A 14,455-nucleotide genomic window follows, 5' to 3' on the forward strand; every position below is an offset into this window, starting at 1 on the left:
GCCCAGCACATAGAACAATACTGAGTACACACAGCGTCGGTCCTTGACATCAGCTGATTGCAGGAGCGTGCTGGGGACGCTGTCGTCCCACTGCATCAGTGCTGCTGCGTCTGTGGCTGGGCCTTCCTGACACACCTGTTTCTACACCAGTGTCTGCGTCACTTGCAGGAGAGGGAAGACACTGAGTCACGGGGTGCTCGGGTCTCCCAAGTGTGAGCAGGTGAAGCCCTTGCTCCTCGGGCAGCAGGCTCTCAGCGTCCGGCCGGCTGAGCCCAGTGCCGCCCGCTGCCCACCAGGTCCCCTTGCTCTCTGGTTGACACGCACACGTGGCCTTTCACTCAACACACATTTTTAAGTTAGGCTGTTATATTTCACAACTGCCTACACAGTTGACATTACTTAGTAAACAGGCACAATTCTATTTTATTTATTTAAGTGCTAGGAATTGAACCCAGGACCTCATGCATGCTAAGCACCTACTTTACTGCTAACCTACAGCCCCAATTTTATATATATTCATTTTATATCTCCTGGGGGATTAAAACCCAGGCCTTTTTTATCTTGAGACAGAGTCTTCCTAAGTTCCCCAAGTTGGGCTCAAACTTGAGAGCCTCCTGGCTCAGCCTCCCAGAGTTCTGATATTACTGGCCTGTGCCACCACACCCTGCCTCCTTTCAATAATTTTTTAAACTTTATGAATAACTACTTACTACACTATTTAAATTTTTAGGTATCTAATCATTGGTCTGTTCCTCTGTATGAGCTAGGCATACACATTTTCTCATAATAATTAGAACTTGTTTATTAATGGTCAAAATTGTGTTTTACCGCTGATAATTACTTATGATTATCAAAATACCAGGGGGATGAACAGCTTGTTTGAAACTGAGAAGACTACCCAAGGGCCTGATGTCTACAGCCTGTGGAAGAACTCCTGGGTGATTAATTATTTATCTACTTTTCAAAGTTAATAAATAGGAATGTCTTTTTACTTTCTATTCCCCACATGAATTTAACCAAACGAGAGATGGGGGAGTCTATGAGCAAACACACCAGTCTGAGAATATATGAGCTACAGGTACTGAAAAGCAGATCTTTAAAAGCAAACGTACTTAATGTCAGTGAGATGCACACAACACTGGCTTGTCTGGCATATTTTATTATGATTAAGTACTCATGAGTATTCTGATGGTTTTAAATATTCTTTTAAAAACGGTGCTTTAAAAGCATACCATCAATACAGAAAAAGGAAAGTAAAATTATCTATAATCTTCAAAACTCAAATAAACCTGATACTTTTAAAAACTTAGTTCTTAAAATGCAAACACTGAGAAAAAGTATAAAAAGAACTTATAGTTCTAGAAAATGCAAAGACTGAGAAAAAGTACAAAAGCAAAGAAATAAAACCTTGATCTCCCACCCCAGTCCCCCTACCCAAGATAAACCACTGCTTATACTTTTCTGTCCCAACAGAAAAACAATGTAGATATTTATATTCATTCATTTACCAAAATGAGTATTATACATCGTGCTTTGTAACATGCATTTTCCACTTAACAACACGCCTTGCCACCCCGTTCTTATCAGCGTGTGGTGATTACTGCTTTCTTCTGCTCTAGTTAGCGAAGCTGGGGAATACATTGCACTTGTAGCTGGCAGTACAGCATTTTCACAATGTGACCCTACTACAAAGTTGGTGCTGCAGTTACAAACTCCTCCAGGCTGTGTGATGGGAACATATCATTGCTTCTGAGGTTCCTTTCAGTTCCTTTGGCTGTCTGAGATGTTGCTATCCATACCAGCTGGGCCCTAGGACAGCTTGAGACGTGGCAGCTGAGAGCAAGGCGCGTCCCACTCCTTCTGAGAAAGGCTCTGGGGTCCCCCTGCCCAGAAGAGCACCCTACGTGCTCATGGAGGGGGGGATGAGCAAGCAGAGGGAGACATGTTCGCCATGGGGAGACCCGCGGGGCGCGTGGAGGGCCCAGACAAGCAGGCTGCTTAGCCCTGCCGGCCTCGCCCCGATGCTGGAACCCAAGGGTGGGGAAGCCAGCAGAGTCCTTGGTTCAAGTCTCAGTAACAAAACCACTTTACACCTTTCCACTTCGCTGCTTCAGATCTTTTTTAAATGACCAAGAATGTAATTTTCATCTTAAACATTTCAACATAGTATCTTTACAAATATCAGTTCTATTTGTGACTCATTTGACCCACATAGACACTCCATCAGACAGGCTGGCCAGATCATTAGCCCCACTTAGGAGCCCTGTGTGGGAGAAGTCACGAGACCATCCAAGGCCAATCAGCTGCCCAGGGGCCTGACCCTGATACTCCTGAGGCCACTCCCGAATTCTTCCAAGCCCACAGGAGTTCCACAAGTCCAGTGTGACAATTTTACAGCCTCACAGGCAGAAAAGCAAGCAATGAAGCTAAGGATGTAAATTCAAACACATCTCTCCTCAGGGACACCGGAGTTCCTGAAAAGTACCTCTTCCTAACAGGAATTTCATAAACCGAGTACAGGTGTTACTAAGTACAGTACTAAGGTGTGATGACAAAAAAATCTTCTGTTATTTATTTTGTGGTAGTGGGGATCAAACCTAGGGCCTCTAGGCACTCTAGATGCGTTACATCTCAAGCTCTGAAAATTAAACCTTGACAGAAAAGTAAATCTCTACTAGTTTCAGAAAGACCTGTGAAAATTTTGGTGTTTATGTTTTATTGCAAACTCTGACATTATCTTTTACTTATCTCAATGAAGACCTTGTGTTGGGCAGTCCGGGGAGCTGTCGATGTTTACCCAACGCCTACTTTGAGAGTGGCCTTCTAGTCAGGCAGGACTGACTGTAGGTGAGTGGTTTTGAAGCTTTTTCGAGAATGACCTACACAAGAAATGTATCTCACCTCCTAAAGCACAGACACGGACATCACCATGACAGATATTTCCTATGCTTTTACATTTTCCCACTTCATTTTTTAAAATACTGGTTATGGCCCCCTGAGGTGACTTCATGAGTCACAGGTCAGGACTCAAAGGCTGACAAACACTGGCAGTCAGGGAACTCATGCACGGAGTTCACAGGTATCTCAGGAATGGGAAGGCCTTGCAAGTCCAATAGCTCAGGAGCCTAGCCTTGAAACACTCTGCCTCATCCCTGATGAGGGCAAACCCCTGAAAGTCCCTGCCAGAACATGCCTAGGACAAGAAGGTGCCTCTCACCTGGAACCTAGCACAGGGTCAGAGTCCTGTGACACACATGGAAATGAGTTTAAAGGCACAAAAGCCTAATTATGCCCTCACTTCCCTTTTCCTAAAAGACAACTTGGATGTCCATTCCCAAACCCATCTTAGTCTTTTCCAGGAGTGTGAAAAGGCAAAAATGAGTGAGGGGAATAGAGGTCTTGAAAGGCCCCTCTGATGGCTGGTGGAAGGGGTGGGGTCTTAGCAACTCTCATGAGAAGCAGCCGTCCAGTCTGAGGGGCCTGGTAAGTGACACTCATATGATGTCAGGTTGGGAGGCTGAGTCAGGAACCCCAGAGGCTCAAAACCAGCTGAGTCTTGAGTGGCTAACTGGAATCAGACAGGTGGAGAAAAGAGGAGCAGTCAGACTCAGAAATGAGCCCAGGTGTCCGGGGTGGATAGCAGTGAAGGGTTCATAAACAGGAACAGTAAGAGAGAAAATTTCCTCATAAATATGCAGTGGTTAATTAAAAAGAGAAACATTTAACAGAAAAATTAAAGTGGGATGGAAAGAGAAAATCAAAAGCCTGAGATCTCTCCAAGGAGACCAATCCAGATTTTGGATTTCAGCCTGCAGGCATGGGGTTACCGAAGGTGTCTCAGAGAGTAGACCAGTATTTTAAAATTACTCACGTGCAAGTGGTCCTGAAACCTGGCTCTAGAAAGACCCAGAGTGCAGACAACAGGCAGGCAGTGTGGGACTGAATACAGACAGGGATGTGTGTGCACGTGGGCTTCAGAAATTCAGGTTTCTAGTAAGACCAGGCCAGGTTACCTAAAAAGCAGAGAAGCTGAGATGTACATGCTGAGTTTGGACAGCGATGAGATCCAACTTCCTTTTCCTTCATCCTTCTTTTGCTGAGGAAGTGTGAGCCAGGTCTGTAGCTAAGTGACTGCTTCCTTCATAAAAGCTCTAGCCTTTATTCAGCAGGAAGCTAAGACTTTGTTCATCCTCACTGTTGCTAGGGGCCTAATAAATTACTGTAGTATAAATCATTTTGTAAACATCAAACTTTTGCCTAACAATAACCACCCTCTTAATAAAAAGGTTTCTGGAGTTAATATATAAACAAGTCTCTGGAGGCGCTGACTACCTAGGAGTTCTGGCTTGATGAACCCGGTGGCCTTGCCCTCCAAGCCTCAGCTACAACTCAGCAGCACAAACACCAAATGTGTCATGGTGCAATTAGACTTGCCATCCCACAGCATGTTTAAGAGATGAGAACTACAAAGCTAAACAACCTCTTTAAGAGCCTGCCTTGGTCTTCTGCCCGCTCCCCTGGTCTAAGGGTCGTGGGGCTCCAGACCTGTGTGTGTGGTGGAAGTCAAGCAAGGCCTCCCACATGCTAGGCCAGGGCTCTGCCACTGAGCTACATTTCTGGCCGTTTTAAAATTGTGAGTTGGGGTCTCTACAAATTGCCCAAACTGGCCTCAAACTTCTGATCCTCCTGCCTCAGCCTCACAAGTAGCAGAGATTGAGCTCAGGATTTTTTTATTTCTCATCAGCATTATTTTACCGTATATTTATTTTTAAATTTTAAAAGGACTGTCTTCAAAAGACTCGAGATTACTGAGTTACTAATTGTGTAAATTTGTAATACACACATGCACTACTGGAATGTTTTTTCCATAGGGAAACTAGAGAAAGACTTCTTCAGCCTGGACCAGCGGAGCATGCCTATAACTGAAGCATTCTCGGAGGCTGAGGCAGGAGGAGCACAGGCTGGAACTCGGCCTGGGCGAGACCCTGTCTCAAAACAGGAAAATATATTTATGGGGGTTGGGCTGGGGACGGAGCTCGGCGCCCGAGGCCCGGGTCAATCCCCCTCCCCCCTCCTCGAGCTCCTGAGCGAACGCCGAGCTCCTCGAGCGCGCGGGGCGATCTGCGCTGCGGTTCCGATTTACCCAAGTCGGTCACAGGTCGCCCGAAGTTTCGAGGCCAGGTCGGAACAGGCCGTGGCTGCCGACGCGGGTCGGGGTCCGCGAGCCGCGACCCCGGGCGGCCCGGACCCACGCAGGCCGCGGCCTCATCTCCGGGCGGACCCGCGGGCGACCCGGCCTCGGGCGGAACCTGCGCGGGCCGGAACCAGGAGCGGGCGTGCCCCTCGGGGTCGGGCCGGGCCGGACCCAGGGCGGGCCGGAACCGGGAGACGGCCGGGCAGGGCCGGGCAGGGACCCACCAGAACCCGGGCCGGGCGAAGCCGGGGCCCGCGGGGAGGACAGGGCGGCCGCACACGCTGACAGCGCCGCACCTGCCGCCGGAAGTGGGCGAGCGCAGTGCAGGCATTTCCGGTGACGCGCGCGCCGGACTCCATTAGGCAGCAGCTGGGGAGGAATCAACACCGGAGCGGCGCGGCGACCGGAGCACACAGGCGGCCGCTGCCCGCGCCTCGCGCGCCCCGGCCCGCGCCCGCCCGACCCGCGCCGCGCCCCGCCGGCCGCCCACCACGGCCTCTCTCGGCGAGGAAACTCTGGCCTCCGCTTCCTCCTCCTCCGACTCGGACGCCGGCGGAGCCTCCCCGCCCCCGCGGAAGAAGCCCCGCGCCTCGGCGGCGGAGGAGGCAGGAGAGCCCGGGGCCCCGGCCGGCCGCGCAGGCCCGCGCCCGCCGCCCGCGGCGGAGGTGGAGGTGGCGGGGCCGCTCGGCGGCGGCGTCATGCAGGCCAACGGCGCGGGCGGCGGCGGCGCGGGCCCGGGCCCCGAGCTCGCCTGCCCGGCGGCGCACAACGGCGAGGCGGCGGCCGAGCTGGCCCACGCCAACGGGCTGCCGCCGCCCGGACCCGCCGCCGCCAACAATGGCAGCGCCGCCGGCCACCACGGGGTCCCCGGCGGGGCCGCCGCCGCCGCCCTGGCCGCCCCCGAGCTGGGCAGCGGCCTGAAGAAGAAGAAGCGGCTGTCGCAGTCGGACGAGGACGTCATCCGGCTCATCGGGCAGCACCTGAATGGCCTGGGGCTCAAGTAGGTGCCGCCTGCGGGCCAGGGCCGGGGGGGGGGGCGGATCGGGGACTGGTACCGGGAGCCCCCGCCCGACCCGCACCTCGGGGCCTGATTGTTCGTCTGTGACGGCGGACGCGAGGGCCTGAGCGGGGGGAAATAATGAATCTCGGAGGATTTGTTTTTCGAGTGTCTCGGAGACATCTTTGTGGGACACCTCCCCACCCCCAGCCGTGACAACAACCCAGGCAAACCACCAATTGGCAGAGGCAGCCACCTACAAGTGTTTGTGGGGACTCGGGGCTGGGCTCTTTGGGAGAGGGGGCTGAAAGCCTCTGAGGGGATGATGAAGTGGGATGCCCTGTGTGTGCGGGAAGCCCCACACTAACTAGGCTGGAGTCCCAGTTTAAAACCGTCAAGATGATTGCCTCTGAAATAGGGACTTCTGATCCGATGAATCATTTGTTTTCAGATACACTTTAAATGGCTTTATGTAGCTACCATGTAGTGAAGGTAGACGTTGGCTTTGGCACAAAATCACTGTTTTGTATACACACAAAGAAAAACGAAAGGGGTGGGAGATAGGATTGGGGAGCCCGATGGAGGGGTAAACTGGGATGTGATGAAGTTGGGAAAATCATGCAGCAGTTCCCTAGCTTCCAGGTGTGGGTTAAAGAATTAGGCTGGAAAGTGTGTAGTGTCGTATTTATGAATTTGCTAGGGAGTGAGGAAGGCAGGTCTTTAAAAAGTGACATAAGTTGCTTCCCAGGCAGGTGACTGCACTGTTTAGCCAAGAAAATAGGTAGACCCAAGGAAAGCATTACATTGAAACCGACATACAAGTCTGCTAGAGGTATCAACATATCTGGTAGAAGGAACCGCATTTAATGAATCTTTTTTAAGCTCTTAAAGAGAAATAATGTGGTAGGGAGATTCACTTTATTCCCCGAGGAAAAGGGTTAGGATGAAAACAGATTTTGTAAATGCTAACAGAACATGTTATTGAGACAAGCAAGCTGACAGCCGCAGGAGGAAATAACTCGTGACTGTTGGAACCTACACCTTAGTAAATTTGCTATTTTTAGTAGAGACAGAAAGGAAATGGGTTTTGATGTTAGATTTATTTAATTTTAAAGATTGATCTAATAGAATTTTGCACAAACATACCTAGACAGAAGGCTGTACCTGACACAGGTCATGTGTACTTTGGTGTGGAGCACTTAGCTGACCAATTAAAACACATTTTTGGAAATTTTATACTTCATTAAATTTCTGAGACATTAAATAGCAAAAACCGGAAGAAATTATTTGATTCTAGTTTCAAGAAAAAGTTTTTAACTTGACTAGGAATAAATGTAGTTGGCACTTAAGTCAAGTTTAAGTAAATTAAAACCATTTTTTTCTCTTCATCATGAGGTTAGTTTAAAAACTTTGCAGCTATTTTGATAGACATGCGTTTATTTGGAAGACTAAAACTGGAAAGTTGGTCAGGTCTTTTTTACACTGTATCTCTCCTGCAGCCAGACTGTTGATCTCCTCATGCAAGAGTCAGGATGTCGTTTAGAACATCCTTCTGCCACCAAATTCCGAAATCATGTCATGGAAGGAGACTGGGATAAGGTAAAGTAGGGCATATAGAACTGTGTGACTGCTGCTGAAATTGTATGTTGAATGTGCATTTTGTGACATTTCTGTTTTTCTTTTATATCAATTTTTGCAGGCAGAAAATGACCTGAATGAACTAAAGCCTTTAGTGCATTCTCCTCATGCTATTGTGGTAAGAGGCGCACTTGAAATCTCTCAAACGTTGTTGGGAATAATTGTGGTAAATACACTTTTGTTCTTAGTTTCACATTTATGCTTATTTTAATAGGTTTTTGATAACTAGGCATCTGCCTCTTACAGAAGATAAGGCTTAAAAGTAGTTAAATTTTATATAATTGAATTTGTAATCTAGAATTAGTTTGTGTTTTAAAGTATGTTTTATATTTGTAAGATCATACTTAGTAAATGTGTCACGTGAACCTGGTTTATAAGTTAAGCTCTACAGAAATAATATTGAAAGATCTGCTTTCGGTGCTATTAATGGGTGTTTTATACTTGTAAAGCATGAATATATTTTTATATTACTCAAAATACTAAGTGTACTATTAAAGAGAAAATGTGTAGGTGTCATAAATCCATATAGCTTTAATGAATTGGTACATTAATTACCCCCACCCACTCTTTGGGAGTTATAGTCAATTCAAACCAGCATAAGTTGGTGCTCACCATTTTCCATTCTTGCCTTCCAAGTTGTGTGGATTGACAGTGTCAAAGTGTTTATCATATGTATCACTCTGGGAGAATATACAGATTTGACCATTGGGCCCTGCTTACTTGCCTTATTTCCCTGACAAGATCAGTTTCATAGTTTAACTTGCCGGCCTTCTCAAATCTTGATGAATCTTTTTATACAGATGGGCTTCAGTTCTCCAGATGTTGGTGAGGGAAAGGAGGGTGTATGTTTTTTCCAAGTGCTGGTGGTCAGAAACCATGAAGAATCAGCTGCTGGCTGTTGGCTGTTGCCTTTTTAACTTCTAGCTGATTCATTTCTTGTCAGAAGCAGTTTCCTGTCTGGTGGGGGAGGGAAAGAAGCCGAATAGGAAGTGAAGTAGGGAAACCAGCTGTTTGTTAAATATTAGTAAATGACTGTTAACGTTTTGGTGTTTCGTGTGTGTGTGTCTGTATGTGTGTGTTTTCTTAAATTGGGTCAGACATTAATCTTTTCTACCCTTGTCTAAACTTAATAGAACCTGATGTTTGTTTGTTTTTTAATTTCCTTTAAAACTTACTACAGTAGAGTTTTCAGATTTCAGTATAATTCTATACAAAAGTACAACTCTAAAAAATAGGCTTCAGGTGAATTAAAATTAAGGAAACATGCAAACTAAAGAAAGGTAGTTGTAGATAATAAGTAGGAATCCTTTCTTTTTACAGCCTGGTCAGTCTGTAGAACATTGTAAGATCTAATAAAAGATGAAGATAAAGTCCCTGGCTGAGCCTCACACCATCAAACTGTTTAGGTATTTATACAAAGAAAGGGGTTCCAACTTTTGCCTCACTTTAAGCATTGGCAAATCGGTTGCTTTTAAAGATTTAGTTCAGCATTTTTTCGAAGTTGCTTTTCACCTTTACATTTACTCCTCTCCCCCACCTCATCTCCAGAAGAAGATAATCTAATACGAATATAATCCTAAGTTTGTAATAATACTTTTAAAGACAACTATTTGGGTTTTTGTAAACATAATTATTTTAATTGTATACTCAGAATCATTCAATGACTTAGTCTAGACTAAAATTGTACTTTATTTTTTAAACCTGAATGTTCTATTGACCCACTCTATTCCCCTCACCACATTGCCCTCTCCTTCCCATTTTTAAATGGTATCAAATGATACTAGGAATAGCAGAAGTTTCTTTGGACTTTCTGGAAGCTGAACTCATGAATCATTAAAGTAAAATAGAAGTTTTGAGAGCCATGGCTTAAATGTAATTCATTTCCCCTTTCCTTTGCGACTTTAAATTGATACAACTTGTGTTATAAGCTTACTCCAGAGTTAGAACCACGACCAATAGCTAGTCTTTGTGTGTATCATAATTTAGAACTTTTTTGGCTGGGGCTGTAGCTCAGTGGTAGAGCGCTTGCCTATCATATGTGAGATCCTGGGTTTGATCCCCACTGTCAACGTAATGTAGGACTTTTTCTTCCACATTAAAATTCAGTCTGAGGATATGGGGCTATACCTCAGTGGTAGAACCTTGCTTAGTATAAAGAAGGCCCTGGGTCAGATCAATCTTGAGAGGAAAAAGAAAGCAGTCCAAACACACTGTGGAGCTGTTGGTCAAGCTATTGTAGTCGTTTGTCAATTTCAGGTTTTTATTAGCTGTTTAAAAGTAAGAAAGAAGTATTGCTGGGTCTAGAAATGTCAAAAACTCAATAGAAACCAGAGATAATCTCATAGAGGTCTAATTGGAAGTGAGAAAAGATATAAAGGAGAGATGTACTTCCTCACCTTTCTTCATCTGTCGTGCCCTCACCATGTTCTTTTTAAAAAAAGTAGTTTCCTGTCTCCATCTAAGCAAGCTTCAGTTTTGCCTGGTTTTTAAAGTCTTTCCCATAAATAGTTAATATCGTTTGAATTCTTGAGATTATAGTTATATTTTTGTGTTTTACATTTTGGGAGGTAAAATACAGTTTTACTCTTTGTTATTTGTGAACTGATTTTTAGGAGGCTACACATTTTTATCTCTTAACCACATCTCTAGCTGTGTTTGGCTAAGAGCATGTTGTCATGCACAGTAGTAAGATTCAGTATTTGTCTGAGGATAGTCTTTGTCTTAATCTGGATATAATGACTCAGAGAGAGATGATGTTGCCCTGTTTTTATAACATCCCCTGTATGTACAGAAATGTGTGTTTATATTGACGTCTCTTGAAGCCTTAGTCTGCCTTCCTCCTCTCTCCTGCCCTGCCTCTGCCCATGGGATGTGAGTGGCTTGTTCTCTCAAGATCTTGGTGGGAAAATAAGGAGGAAACAGCACTTAGGGCACTGTCTTCTACACACGTTGGAAAGGGGGAGGGCCTTGGCCCTTATGACTAATAAACACAAAAATGACTTGCCCCAAGCTTTTAAAAAAAATCTCCAATTCCCAGTTGCCAAGAAAATTTAGTGAAGAAATTAAGTCACATGCTGGCCAGTTCCATGTGATGTTTAAATGGAAGAATTCTGCAACTAGATATGATTCTCAAATTTGAGTAAAAAGTACACTGAATTAAGTGAAACTTTTAACATAGTATTGATTATGGAAATGTATGAGCTCTTCATTTTATAAAGTATTGAATTCTTTACAGAAGATAAAATGGTGAGAACATCAAGAAAAGCTTACATTAAAAAATCCTTTTTTAAAAAAGATCTTTCGGTTAGGTTTTTTTTTTTTTTTTTTTTTGCCATCTGGTGAACTTGGGGAAGGTTTTTATTTGACCTGTAAAAGTTAACTTGAAGGCCCATGTACATCAGCATACCTCTCCAGTCATCTGGGTGATTAGTCTGTTTCTGACACATTCCTGACTCAGTCTTAGTGTAAAATTTGGTAAATGGTTTTCCTGGAGTTACAGAGCTTGTCTCTGAAATTTAGATTGTTATCAAACATGAACCACGTGACTTAAAAAGAATATATAAATGTTTGCCTAACTTATATGAGTTTATTTTTTTTACTTTGTTTTGAGAAAATTTTATAAGCTTGTAGTTTATGCCTTTCTTCTAAAGCTCCTTAATAGACAACTTTGAAAAGCAGCTCATTATACTCTTAATTCTGTAAATACATATTTGCCATGTTATGACAGCAGCATAATGTTTTTAATGATTTTAAAATAAGCATCTTTTTTTTTTTTTGGTACCGGGGATCGAATCCGCTAAAATAAGCATCTTAATAGATAAACACTAATTTAGGTTTTTTTAAAAAATGGATTTGAGATCCTTACCACTATATGCCTTAGCTTAAAGTTTCTAAATATGATTAGTGTTTCTTACACTAATATTAGTGTAATAAATATTATTAGTGTTTCTAAACTTTTCTGCCTACATCAGTTGGCTTGCTCTAGCATAAGTAACAAATACGATGAAAGTGTCCCTCCAATCAGTGACCTTAAAGGTTTAAAAGAAATTGAAGATAGGATGTTTACATCTCTCTCCCCTTGTAAAAAGCTAAGACTGTGATGATCACTTTCAATTTTAAAATATGATGATAAAGCAACATTAAAAAATACTAAAGCCAGGCCGGGGATTTAGCTCAGTGGTTTCACCGCCTGCCTCGCAAGCACAAGGTCCCGAGTTCGGTCCCTGGTACCAAAAAAAACAAACCACCAAAAAATACTAAAGCCAATTCATTTTAGGAAAAAAATCTAAATATGAAAGTACCTCACAATAAATCAAGAGTGCTTTATTCTTGGGGGGCAGATGAGCTGATGATAACTGTGCTTGGGTTAAACACATCAGCCATCAGTTTGTTCCAAATATACACATTGAAACATTGAGACTTTTTAAAGACCTTTCAGCTCATCCCTCTAATGCAGGCATCCTGTCATAGCCACCTAGAAGAGATGCGCTTACTCTGCCTAAGCTGAAACCTGGCACTTTATCTTTCTATCTAGGGGGTTACTTCTCCGTTCTGGTCTACTTAGTTCCTCTTCACATTGTGGCTTTTTAGTTTTTGTTTGATTTTTTTGTGGATTTTGTTCATTTGATAATTAATTTTTTGTGGTGCTGGGCCTCACATATGCTAGGCAAGTGCTCTACCACTGAGCTATACCCTTAGTCCATGCATTGTGACTTTTAAGTATTTCTCCCATTAACTGGTTTTTCTCCAGTCTTCAAAAAAATGGTGCATAAAACCTCTTAATGCTCTACTGTAAAAGACGTTTTGAAAAATTTTTAAGGTGCCTCATTTCTCTAAGCACCTGTACTCCACTCTTGAGTGCATCCTGTATCTATCTCTAATAAATCCTCACATCTCTTTTTTTTAAAAAAAAATAAACAATTTTGAGATGCTTGGAATGGTTCTAGATGGTCATAAAACTAGGAGGATATTCTGAGAGCAGAATTCCACTTTTTTCTGTATTGATGATACTGTGGTCACTAATGAGCTTGACAGATTTTGAGTTTTACTAAGATGTAAAGTTGAGCACATTTAATCTATTGTGACTTTTTTAAACCAAAATATTTTTAATGATCTTGAAGCTTTATAAATATTTTCAAAGGGCATAGTAGAATGGTTTCTACTGTTCTGTTTAGGCACAAACATTTTCTGAAACTACCATCAACTTTTTTCCCCTGACTGCTGCTTTCTGTCATGTCAGAGGATGAAGTTTTTGCTGCTGCAGCAGAAGTATCTGGAATACCTGGAGGATGGCAAGGTCCTGGAGGCACTTCAGGTTCTTCGCTGTGAGCTGACGCCCCTGAAGTACAACACAGAGCGCATCCACGTTCTTAGTGGGTGAGTGCAGACCCTGGGTTCATGACAGCGCTGTTATTTTTACAGAGCGTGCCACTCACCACAGTTTAGTTTCTTTAACATTTTTCCCAGGTAGAAATACCTGGATATTGTCAGATTCTTACATAATATTAGTGTAGGTCAATTCACTGATGTATGTGCAATCTACTTTTGTCATCCTAGGAAGCTATTCGTATTAGAATAGGAAGATGTTAAATAGATGAAAGGGAGAAGAAATGCATATTACGTATGAAATACTGTATCAGAAATCCATCAGAACCCTAGGGCTTGGATCATAGCAAGCAATGGAGTATATAGAAACATCTTTTTTAGATTTCTAAAATGACCACATGTACCAGGGTCTTGTAAGCATTTCACATCAGCAGTGTCATCTTCTCACATCATTCCTTTAAATGTCAAAGTACCCAAAGGCTTGGGTCTGGGCCCTCTCCTTTTTTCTGTCTGACCCTTTCCTAGGTAGTCTCACTCTACACCATGCCTTCACAAACTCTGTGCCGAGGGCTCCCAAGCCCAACTTCTCATCTGAATGCCCTGTTTGTAGCTAGTAGCTTACAGGACAGGTTAGTTTCCACTTGGATTTCTAATCAGTGTGTTCAGAACAAAAGTCTTGACTGCAGTTGTGTCTCCTCCCACTTCCATACCCACCTGGGCCACTGTTAGTAAATGACAGCTCCTACCGGATTGGTTCCTCACACAGAAAACCTAAGTTTTGTCCTTGTTCTTTCTTTGTCTTGTAACTTTGACATGTGGGGCTGGCTCCAAAAACATCCCAAATCTGTCTTTTCTTTCCATCTCCACAGTTTCTATCCTGGTTAAGCCATCGAGTGAACCCCTCCTAGAATGTTACAGTAACTTCCTACCTTATTGCACTGACTTCATCCTTATTCCCTTAACAATGCTAATGTCACACAGCCACCAGAGAAACACATAGTGAAACCATAAATTAAGTCATTTCACTCCCTTGCTTAAAACCTTCCACTAGCTTTTTAGCACATTTAGAATAAAACCCAAAATTTCTGCTTAAGCCCACAGGAGCCCTCATCTGCTGCTCTTTCCTTTATTCATTACTCTGTAGTGACACTAATTACTTCTGCTCCTTGACTTACCAGCTCTTTGTACTGCTTGACCTTCTGTCTTAAATGTGCTTCCCCAGTCTCTGGCTCCTTGCTGCTCAGGTCCCAGTCTAAGTGACTGAGGCTGCCTTATGTCGTGTAACTGTTTTTCATTTTTTC

The 14,455-nt window shown here is 43.8% G+C and overlaps 2 protein-coding genes across 3 annotated transcripts in view; one reads left to right on the top strand and one right to left on the bottom strand.

The window, feature by feature from the left end:
- Positions 1 to 1,141: 1,141 nt before the first annotated feature.
- Positions 1,142 to 5,542, bottom strand: LOC110346181 (uncharacterized). The gene is made up of 2 exons (XM_087209843.1): positions 5,144 to 5,542; positions 1,142 to 4,013 (listed from the first exon to the last, which is right to left on the bottom strand). Exons 1-2 carry the CDS (start codon positions 5,523 to 5,525, stop codon positions 3,991 to 3,993), a joined length of 405 nt encoding a protein of 134 aa, XP_087065969.1. The 5' UTR covers positions 5,526 to 5,542; the 3' UTR covers positions 1,142 to 3,990.
- Positions 5,543 to 5,549: 7 nt separating this feature from the next.
- Wdr26 (WD repeat domain 26) overlaps positions 5,550 to 14,455 on the top strand; it is a 41,580-nt gene continuing 32,674 nt past the window's right edge. The window contains exons 1-4 of one of the 2 annotated variants that reach the window (XM_021246461.2): positions 5,550 to 6,194; positions 7,691 to 7,790; positions 7,891 to 7,947; positions 13,069 to 13,205. In XM_021246461.2, the coding sequence (XP_021102120.2) occupies positions 5,893 to 6,194; positions 7,691 to 7,790; positions 7,891 to 7,947; positions 13,069 to 13,205 (596 nt within the window). In that variant the 5' untranslated portion in view covers positions 5,550 to 5,892. Of the gene's footprint in view, positions 6,195 to 7,690; positions 7,791 to 7,890; positions 7,996 to 13,068; positions 13,206 to 14,455 lie in introns of both variants that reach the window. The other variant, XM_087209842.1, reaches the window with a different exon arrangement.

Source organism: Heterocephalus glaber, unplaced genomic scaffold, assembly GCF_053883595.1.
Source record: "Heterocephalus glaber isolate CG9 unplaced genomic scaffold, H.glaber_assembly_v1.0 deba00001067, whole genome shotgun sequence".
In the NCBI taxonomy this organism is placed as follows: Eukaryota; Metazoa; Chordata; class Mammalia; order Rodentia; family Bathyergidae; genus Heterocephalus; species Heterocephalus glaber.

Bases quoted from the DNA above. Each gene is read 5' to 3' on its own strand.
- LOC110346181 (XM_087209843.1), bottom strand. From the start codon at position 5,525: ATGCCTGCACTGCGCTCGCCCACTTCCGGCGGCAGGTGCGGCGCTGTC. The intron at 4,014-5,143 runs GTAAATCGGAAC...TCTGCTTTTTAG, and splicing joins GCGACCTGTGACCGACTTGG to GTAACCTGGCCTGGTCTTAC.